At 37.5% G+C, this 11307-nt stretch overlaps 1 protein-coding gene across 1 annotated transcript in view; it reads right to left on the bottom strand.

Annotated features, from left to right (window-relative positions):
- The window catches only part of HIATL1 (hippocampus abundant transcript-like 1), a gene marked incomplete at its 5' end in the record, with an annotated part of 107705 nt that extends 97413 nt beyond the window's left edge, over window positions 1-10292 (bottom strand). The window contains 3 exons of the mRNA XM_006900724.1: window positions 3985-4047; window positions 7193-7225; window positions 10275-10292. Coding sequence (XP_006900786.1) covers window positions 3985-4047; window positions 7193-7225; window positions 10275-10292 — 114 coding nt within the window. The remainder of the gene's footprint in view (window positions 1-3984; window positions 4048-7192; window positions 7226-10274) is intronic.
- Between the last annotated feature and the right edge of the window lie 1015 nt (window positions 10293-11307).

The raw sequence follows: 11307 nt of genomic DNA, 5'->3' as shown, positions 1-11307 counted from the left end.
GAACTGGGGAGGAGGGTAGAGAAAACACTGCAACAATGAATGAATGAGAACCCAAAATCTCTGTAAATGTTCATTAAAACTAATAAAATTTAATAATAATTAAAAAAACAAGGACTTGAAGCTATGGTATTAGAGAATAATGATTTTCCCATAGACTGCAAAAAACATCAAACAAATATGTCCTGGAGAAAGTGTGATCAGAGTGCTCCATAGTCAGGATGGTGAAACGTAACCTCACATACTTTTGTCTTGCTGTTTGGAGAAGTCAATCCTTGGAGAAGGATATCATCCTTGAAGAGTCAGCAAAGGAGGGGTAGTTCCTCAACAAGATGAACTGATAGTGTCTGAATCAATCAGTTCAAGTAAATGAGATGATGAGGTTAACATAAAATAGGGCAAGATTAACACAGTCTAAAGAAAGATTCAGACCCAATTACCACAGGGTCACTATGAAATGTAGTTGACAGCACCTAACAACAAAAGCAGATAATGAGTTGCTCAACCAACCCAAAGGCTGCTACCAGCTGCTTCACACTAAGAAGATGGGTAATCTCTACCCAGGTGATTTATACTCTCTGAAAACCCACTGGAGGGTCAGCCATGAGTTGGTTCCAGCTCCATGGTAGTAATAAGTCAGTTTTGCTTAGTTTAGAACTGTATGAAGAAGAATTTCAAGTATCAAGTTCGAAGGAAGACTCATACACAACCTTATTTAAAAGTGAAGAACTCTTGAAGTACTTAGTGCAGGTCAAAGACTATCGATTTCAATCTGGATTACATCTCAATATAAAACAAAAATCTTTATCCCTAAATCAACAGGCAACATCATGACAGATGTAGAAAAGTTGACAGATGGATAAAAAATTGAAGTTGGCAATGATTTCACTTTACTGGATCTACAATCAGTACTTGTGGTGGAAGTAAGAAAGAAAACAAAAACCTGTTGAAGACATGTTGCACTGGGAAAACCTGCTATCAAGGACCTCTCTAAAATCCTAGAGTCATGGTGTTAGTTTAAAAACAATGAAAAAGGATGATCCAGAAGAATTGATGGATTTGAATTGTGGTCATGGTAAAGAGTACAGAATAGACCGTACTGCCAAAAGAACACAAATATCTATCTTGGAAGAAGTGCAAAGCCGGTGCACTTTATAGGCAAAGATGGTGAAATTTTGCCTCCTACTTTTGAGTATGTTGTTAGGAGGGGCTGTTGCTTTTACATCCTATCAAGTCAGAACCAACCCATAGCAGACCCTCCAGCAGCTCTTTGGAAACAGTAAACTGCACAGGAGGAGACTGCTCATCTTTCTTCCACAGAGCAGCTAGTGAATTCAAACCTCTTACCTTTGAGTAATGTGCACCACCCTTATAACTAAGCCACTGGCTCTCCCTCAGAGGGGCTAGCCCTTGGACAAAGACATTACGTCAGGAAAGGCAGAGGGTCAGAAAAAAAGAAGACCCACAAGGAGACGGATTGACACAATAACTCTAACAATGGGTTTGAGCACATCAAGACTGTTCTGATGATCAAGAGAAAGTACAGATGCTGATCACGATCACAGCAAATAACATACTCCTAGATGGCACATAACAACAATTGTTGTTCAATACCACTGAGTTAGAACTGACCTATGGCTGACACTCAGGCAGGTTTTCAGAGGCAGTTAATCGCATGGAAGGAGTCTGCCCAACCATTCCCTGTAGGGCAGCTCGTGGATTCAAAACGCATGCCTTTGGGAGTGCAGCAAAACTTCTTACAACTAAACCAATGATAGCAGAGTGCAATTATTCACATTAAATATGTCATGGTAACTGAAATTTGAACCATATTGTTTAGGGACTAGTATTATTTAACGGTCATAATTAAAATTTGTACACATCAATATCATGAAAAAGGAAGGTTGTCTAAAAGTATAACATATATGAAGTATACTTCATATACCATTAAATGTCATTACTAAAATTGTGATAAAAGATATGATTATTGAAACAAGAAACAATTCAAGTATGTAATTATAATCTACCTGTAAAAAGGTTCTTGACTACCTACTAGTGTACAGAAAAAGACCAGAAAGAAATAGTAACTTAACAATTATCTACTGAGTGCCATTCATGCAGTTTTAGTGGCCTAGTCTGTAGGGAGCTATGCTATTAACTCAAAGGCTGCACCTATCTGGTACTTCATATCTACCAGCAATTTACAGCCTCAGAAACCTCTAGAGAAATGAGCCAAGAGTTGGTTCCAAAATGGCAATATATGAGTATCAGGAGTTAGGAACTTTTACTTCTCTGTAGGAAAAGTAGGCTAACATCTCTCATCTTCAAAAAACTTCCAATCTAGAAAAGGCAATATAAGAACAGACAAGATAAAATCAACTACACAGCACATCAAGGTGGTTTATTATCATTAATTGCCATCAAGCTGATTCTTATTCAAGGTGAATTCATATAATATAGAGCAGAATTGCACTAGTGGGTGTTCACAGTTATAATCTTAATAGTAAATTAAATCCTCTCTTCTGCAAATTTCTGGGAAGGCTGAAACTGACAATTTTTAATTTAACAGTCACAAAGCAAAGTGTTTGTACCACCAAAAGCACTCTGTCCATGAGGGTAACAAATCAATTTTAACTCACAGCAAACCTCTAATAAATGTTGAAGATTGTAAATCTTAGCTGACAGATTCAAGCCACTGACTTTTCAGTAAGCGGCTAAACTATCCTACTGAAGCTATATGGTGATAAATGGTTTAAAGAAACACAAAGAGCGAGCTCTGGTAATTTAGAGTTACCATGCTGCTGTTGTTGTAAGGTGCCACTGAGTCAATATTAACTCTTAATGATCCCATATGACAGAGAACTGAGTTTTCCAGGCTATATGAAAGCTCTCCAACTCATGGTATTTTCAATTGCATCCAATGCATTTGCAAGTGGGATAATGAATAAGGAAGAAAGAAGAAGAATCAGTTATCTGTGAATAACTGTGTTAGGGAAGACTATTCAATATCCTGTGCACAGACTGCCAAAAGAAAAAACAAGTCGGTCATGCAGGTTGTGCAACCAGGATACTCCTTAAAAGCAAGAATGATCAAAGTTCATTTTATAGACTTCATTCGGGAATGTTATCAGACGGTTCAGCCCTTGGAAAAAGATGTCATAGTAGGAAAAGTAGAGGGTCAGAGAAAGAGGAGCCCGTGAGATGGACTGATACAATGATTTTACCAATATGCTTGAGCATATGCATTATGACCATCACACTACTGATAGTGAGGATGGTGGTGGATAGAGAATGGCGCAGATCTGTTGAAACTAGTTGTGTTGTTGTTGATTGCCTTCAAGTCGAGCACGACTTATAGCAACCCTATGAACAAAAGACCTGTAGCCTTTCTATAACTATTGACATTTATCAAAGTTCATAGAGTTTCCAGAGGCATGTTATTTAGGACGTGGATGCCACTCTATTTGGTATTTATAAGCTTTTCTGATAAATGTTATATTGAAATTTAAATAATGAATGAAGTCTAAATAAAACCACTGAAGATTCAGCAAGTTGTAACAACTGTCAAGTTATGACCAGAACAGCTGATCTGTCAAAGACTATATATTCAATTACATTGTGATACCTTCTTTAATCTCAAAGTTTGTACCTCAAAAGGTCAGTAGTATTCGCTTAACTTATTCAGTTGATAGGCAGAGATTATAAGCAAAGTTCACAAAATAATTAAAAACTTTATAAATACTGCATACATGTTAATGAAAATGACATTAAGTCCTATAAAATATTCACACTACATTAAGCAGTAAAGTTTACTATCCTTTACAGATCTGTTGATCTATTATGATTCTGGTAACCCAGGTAAGAATATACACTTAGGTCACTAGAACAAACAGCAATTGCTTTTCTAAGTCTTGCTTAAACTTTAAAGCGTTAAACTACAAACTAATCTCTTTAGTTTAATGTGAATTACATGAAAATTATTCTTACCTTTACACCTTGAATGAGGCCATTCATGAGGAAAGTGTGCTGAGGAAATGTTTCATGTAGAACCTACAAGAAAAAAACAATTACTAAGAAGAAAATATTTAGGCTTCTACTAATGGAAGATTAGGTAAAAGATAAATTCTGTAATAAAAAAGTAAGAAAACGTAAGTGAAGCATGAAAAGAATTCTAAACATATGAAAAGTTTTAAAGGCAAAAATCCAAAGAGATGGGCGGAGTACTGAAGGATGTTTTTTAAGCAAAAGTAAGTTGCTGATTTACTATCTCTCTCAATCACAACAACTTCAAATTAATACTCGTTTCTAGAAACTCAGCTAAAAACCTTCAACCCAGTCTTTTGTTATCTAATACACTGATGACAGAAGTATAGAAAATGGAAAATTTTCATTTTCTTTTTTTAGATTATAGTGATTCCAGACTGAGTTTCTCCAGTGACCTCACAGGGGAAAAAAACCAACAAAACATACAATCACTATTAAAAAGAGAGGCCTCCAATTGCCCCTATGTATACTTTTCCCCCAATATAAGGACTAAAACACAATCAAAGATAATTCGGTTATGAGAGAAAGTAAGACAATATAAGTCTCTGACCTTCTTCAGTAGATCAGGCAATAGTTGTTGTACCACTGATTCGTACTGACCCTATGAACTACTAATTTGAACCCTGTCTACCCTATGCCCCTCATCCTCACTGATTAAGCCCACAGCTGCACCCACTGTGTGTCAATCCATCTCACTGAGGGTCTTCCACTTTCATCCACCCTCCATATTTCCAAACACAATGCCTTTTCCCAATGAGTAGCCCCTGCAAACAACTTGCACAAATATGTGACATAAAGCTTTGTCATCTTTGCCTCAAAGGAAGACCCTGGTTTCAGTTTCTCTATACTTGTTTATTCTCTTGGCAGTCAGTTCAGTACTCTTCTCCAACACCAAAACTCATAAGCATCAATTTTTCTTTTGTCATCTTTATTCACTGTCCAGCTCTCAGATGTATAGCACGTGATCGGAAAGGTCATGGCCTAAATTGGGTACACTTCAGTTGGTTGGTTGTTGCTTTGTTTTTTCTTAAATTGACATCATTGCTCCTTAGTATTGTGAAGAGATCTTTGACAGTGGATTTACCCAATGCAATAATATATCTTCCTGTTTCTCGACTGCTGGTATCAAGTCCAAGCAAGATGAAATCATTGACCACTTCAGTCTCTTGTCCATCTATAATGATGTTGCCTAGTGGTCTAATGGTAAGAATTTTTGTCTTCCTTATGTTGAGATATAATCCATATTATAAAGGTTGTAGTCTCTGATCTTTTGTAACAAGCATTTCAAGTCCTCTTCAATTTCAGCAAGCAAGGTTACACCATCTGCATAATGCAAGCTGATGAGTCTTTCTTCAATCCTGACGCTATGACCTTCATTAAATTCAGCTTATTAACGATTTGCTTGGCATACAGATCGAGTAAGTTCAGAGAAAGGATTTGATGCACATCTTTCCTGATTTTAAACCAAGCAGTGTTCTGTTGCTCTATTCAAACAACAGCTTCTATTTTTTTCTGATTTATGACGTTTGAATTCACTGTTTTTCACAAAAGATCCTTCCCATTTCTTTCATCCCACCACCATCGAATTGTGCAACCCTATGATTAACACCCTATGCTCCCACCCATCTACCCCATTCTATTTACACCCTCACCCCTGGCCTTGGATTCTCATACTCATTCGACAATAATGGTTTTATACAGTATTTGTTCAATCAGCATAATGCTCTCCAGTCCTTCCCAAGTTAGGTAGTAATTTACAAAATCATTTCTTCTGTGTGCTGCATAGTATTCCACTGTATGAATATACCACAACTTCTCAATACATTCGTTTGTGGTTGGACATCTGGGCTGCTTTCATGTTCTTTCAATGGTGAATAATGCTGCTATGGACACTGGTATAAAAATTTCAGTTTGAGCCTCAGTTCTCATTTTCTTGGGATATATCCCAAGCAATGGAATAGCTGGGTCATACGGAATTTCTATGTTCAGCTTTTTGAAGAAGCACCAAACTTGCCATCCAGAGTTATTTTACCATTGTACAACCCCACCAATGTAAAAGAGTTCCTATTGCATCACATCCTCTCCAACATTTATTACTTGCCATCCTGTTAAACTTTGCCTCTGCTACTGGAGTGATATGGTATCTCATTGTGGTTTTGATTTGCATCTCTTCTATTGCCAGTGATTTGGAGCATTTCAAGTTTCTGCTGGCCATCTGAATATATTCTGCTGTGAAAATTCATTCCATGTCTTTTGCCCATTTTGTGATTGGGTTACCAGTCTTATTTTTGTGAAGGCCCATGAGTATTCTATAAACTTGCACTATGAGACTCTTCAGACAACAGCTTCTTGGTCCAGATATTGGTTCCACATGAGCACAATTAACTGTTCTGCAATTCCTATTCTTTTCAATGTTAACTATAGTTTGTTACAATCCACAATGTCAAAAACCTTGGCATAGCTAATAAAACATAAAAAAAATCCTTCTGGAATTGTGTGCTCTTGGCCAAGATCTGTCTGACATCAACTATGATATCCCTGGTGCCACGGTCTCTTCTAAATCCAGCTTGAATTACTGGCAGTTCTCTGTCGACATATTATTCCAGCTGTTTTCAGATAATCTTCGGCAAGATCTTTTTTGCATGTGATATTAAATCCAGAGCTATAGAGCAGAACATGACCCCTCCACTACCTTGGCATCAGCTGGAACTAAGAGTCACAGAGGGCCTCCACGTGCCTTGATCTATAAGTGCTTGCTTATATTTATGATTTACTCATGCGGCACATCACTTACCTGTCAGTTTGTAGTATTGGGGAATGATGTGCATGTTCCTTATTTTATGCTTAAGAATGAATATACTTGTATATCATTCAGTAAAACACCTGTCTGCCAGTGTGCTGTACTGGGGTGACTTGACAGACTAGGACACAGGACTGGTCATCCAACAGGCCTTCAAAAATCCTATTGATACTAGAGAAGCATGGTTAGGTAGAGTATTGGAGGGTGAGCCCAGAATGAAAGTTGTTCCAAATGAGAAACAGCTGCAAACATCCATTAATAACAAGAACACAGAATGTATAAAGTATGAATCCAGGAAAGTTGAAGTTTGTAAAAAATTAAATGGAATGCATAAAGATTGATATTCTAGGCATTTAGTGAGCTGAGACTAGTTAGTATTGACCACTAACAGACTAGATAAGAGAGACTTCTATTATAATAAAAAGTCTTTACTAGGTTTTTACATGGAAAGAATAGTCCCCAGGGAAGAAAGGGGGAAAGACAGCATCATCACTAACTAGAAGGTTGGTGGTGCTGTTGTTTTATACCATCGGGTCAGAACCAACCCATTCATTACTGACCCTCTGGTGGGTTTTCAGAGGCAGTTAATCACACTAGAGTAGACAGCCCATCTTTCTCCTGCAGAGCAGCTGACAGATTTGAACCACGTACATTCAGTATTGCAGCATAGCTTCTTAACTGTAGGCCACCAGAGCTCCCAGTTTGAAGATAGACATACATTAACTAGAGCACTCAAGAAAAAGGAGAAGTGAAGAATTCAAGAAGGAAGTTACTGGCAAGTACAGAAGAATTTAAGGCAACAGATTTTAAGTCCTATTAACTCAAGCCTACAAAAACAGTAATAATCATAATCTATGAACAGATATTAAAAAAGGCAGATAAGCTAAACAAGTGTGGGACACTGAATGGGACCATATATATATATTCACTAGATAACTTATTGCTATACATGCATTTAAAATGTTTTCAGTATTTTCAAGGATATCCTATAGCATGCACAGGACAACATTATCTAACCTAAACACTCTTGACAGAATGAGTCGCTGGGTTTGAGGGCTCCAGACTGTAGACTCAGGATATCAAAGTCAATTAACACAGTTTTACAAAGACAGTGCTCTACATCCTGCTTCATGGACTAAAGACTGGGCCTAAAAATTGTGAGTAGTCATCTAAGTTGTAATTATTGTCCTTTTGCTCCAGAACAAAGAAGAATAAAAAAAGCCAAAGACTTATAAAAACAAATAATAGTAAGGGTTAAAGGATGAGGATAACCTTAGCTTCTAAGGCCCTGAGACCAGAAGAACTAGAATTCTCTGAAAAGAAACACACTTGTTTCTGGACAAATAGGAGAAAAATGACCCAAAATCATAAAAAGATCACATTTTATGGTCAGATAGAGTGGAGCCCATGAGACTATGGCCTGTAGCTGTCCTTTGAATGTGTAACTGAGTCTACCTTTGGACCTCAATTTTCACCTAAAGTATAGACTGGTATATAACATGAGCAATCACCCCAGAAAACAATCACCAATCAAATGGGGAGCCATTTGTTCAACTTCACATTCTAGAAAAACAGGTATGAAAAACTGTAAACAAAAAATACAGTAGGTGGAAGAGTAATGATTTTACCTAGCGAGGATTACGATCAATGTCAAAATCAAAATGTGTACAAACTGTTGAATGGGAAACCACTTTGCAAATTTCTATCCAGATAGGAATAAATCAGAAATATACAAACTGTTGTAGTCTAGTCCATGGCTATATGAGATAGGCAACAAATCTCTAATAAAATGACCATCAAGTATAAAGTGAACTGCTCTACACTATATTCTAATTAATTGAGTGATGTTATCAGAATGACAAAATATTTATACACAACACTACTATATGTCAAGAACATTTCTTCCACCTTAGTGCAAACAGGACAGAATATGATCCACTGATTATACTAAAGGACAAGTAAGAAAAAAAGAGCTCATGCAAACAGATGAATCATCATTTTAATAGTTATACTATGATTCTCTGACAGCCATTTTAGTCCTGTCTTCTTCCTCTGTCTTTGTAATGACCTTCTGCATTCTTACTGGATGATGTTCTTGATATATTCCCATAACTCATCTGGTCTTCACTCATTAGTGTTCAAGGACTCAAACCTGCTCCTGAGTTGGTTCTGAAATTCAGGTGGGATAGACTCAAGGTCTTATTTTGGTTCCTGTGGGCTTGATTTCACTTTCCTTAGCTTCAGCTTAAACTTGCATATGAGTAGCCAGTGACCTGTTCTGCAATCAGCACCTGGCCTAGTTTTCACAGCGGATACTGAGCTTCTTCACTGGTTCTTTCCACAGATGTAATCTATCTGATTCCTATGGATCCCATCAGGTGAAATCCATGTGTAGAGCCTGCATTTATGTTTCTTGTAAAATGTACATTTCTGTCACCAAGTACATGCTTTCCAACTACTGATCCTTCTTCTCTGTTCCCAATTTTTGCATTCCAGTCACTCATTATTATTAATGCATCTTGAATGCATGGTCAATCGATCCCTGATTGTAAAAGTTGGTAGAAATAATCTATTTCCTCTTCTTTGCCTCTAGTTGTTGGTGCATATATTTGAAATATAGTGGTATTCACTGGACTTCCTTGTATGCAGATGGATATTATCCTGTCACTGACAATATCATATTTCAAGATGCATCTAGAAATGACTTTTTAACTATGAAAGCAACCCCATTTTCCTCACTTTTTCATCATAGTTAGATCAAATGTCTCATGCTAGGCCATCTCACCTCACCAATACCTTACATGTCGATATTTATGCGTTCCATTTCTCCCTTAACAATATCTAATTTTCCTACATTCATAGTTCTCACAGTCCATGTTCCAACCACTAGTGTCTGCTTACAAGTGTTCCTCTTCCTTAGTATTTCCATACTTGAAAGCTCCACCTCTATTGCCCGATCTACTAGTCTGTGTTCTACTGTACATAGGGTTTTTGAAGGTCTGCTATTTCAGAAGGGGATGGCCCATTCTTCGTCCTAGTCTGTCTTAATCTGAATGCTCAGATTTAGAAAAGTATCTGACAGACGAGCATTTCACAGAACAATGAGGATGAGAGATCTTTCTCAATTATAGAAAGTCAAGAAGCCAAAGCAGAAGGAAGAAATCAAGACATCAAGGAGTTAAACAGGAGATTACAAAAGGCTGTGTGACAAGACAAAGTAAAGTATTATAGTGAAATGTGCAAAGAGCTGGAGTCAGAAAATCAAAGGGGCCAAACTCACTTAGCATTTCTTAAACTCAAGGAACTTAAGAAATTCAAACCTCAGGTTGCAATACCTAAGGATGTTTTGGGCAGAATATTAAATGATCCTGCAGGTATTAAAAGAAGATGGAAAGAGTATACAGAGTCATTATACCAAAAGGAATTGGCAGACACTGAAGAATTTAATGAAAACAACATATGAGCATAAGCCTATGGTGATAAAGGAAGAAATTAGGACTTCTTTGAAGGAACTGGCTAAGAATAAGGCCCCAGAAATTGATGGTATACCAAATGACATATTTAACAGATGCTTCCCTAGATGTGCTCACCAAGTTGTGCCAAGAAATCTGGAGAAAAACCACTTGGCCAACTGACTGGAAGAGATCTATATTTGTTCTCATTCCAAAGAAAGTTGACCCAACAGAGTGTGGAAATTATCGAACAATATCATTAATATCACATGCAAGCAAGATTCTGCTGAAGATTATCCTAAAACAACTGGAACAGCACATCAACAGAGAACTACCAGAAGTGAAGGCTGGGTTTAGACGGGGTCATGGTACTAGGGATATTGTAGGTAATGTTAGATGGATCTTGGCTGAAAACAAGGAGTACCAAAAGAATGTCTGTGTTTTATTAATTGTGCAAAGGTATTCGATTGTGTGGATCATAACAAACTCTGGCTAACTCTGACAAGAATGGGAATCCCAGAACACTTGATTGTGCTAATGTGAAACCCCTAATTGGACCTGTTGTCAGAACAAAGAAAGGAAACACTGCATGGTTCAAAACTGGGAAGGGTGTACTCCAGGCATGTTTCCTAGCTCAATACCTTTTCAATCTTTATGCAGAACAGATTATCCAGGAACCTGGGCTGTGTAAGGAGGAATGTAGCATCAAGATTGTCATCTGTGTTATGCAGATGACACAACCCTGCTTGCTGAAACTGAAGAGGACCTGAAGCGCTTGTTGAGGAAGGTCAGAGACTGCAGTCTTCAGTATGGATTGAGGCTCAATATCAAGAAAACAAATATTCTTAATGCTGGGCCAACTGGCAGCATCATGACGGGTGAAGAGATTGAGATTGTTCAGTTTTGGTTTGCTTTGCTCCAAAGTCAACACTCTTGGCACCAGCAGCCAGGAAATTAAAACACTTATTGTGGTGGGAAAGTCTACAGTTAGACACTTCTCTAAAGTACTGAAGT

Source organism: Elephantulus edwardii, unplaced genomic scaffold (genome assembly GCF_000299155.1).
Source record: "Elephantulus edwardii isolate Elephantulus edwardi_28Jun2011 unplaced genomic scaffold, EleEdw1.0 scaffold00292, whole genome shotgun sequence".
Taxonomy (NCBI): Eukaryota; Metazoa; Chordata; class Mammalia; order Macroscelidea; family Macroscelididae; genus Elephantulus; species Elephantulus edwardii.
Note: the sequence above shows the minus strand (reverse complement) of the source record. Positions and strands in the feature narration are given on the sequence as shown.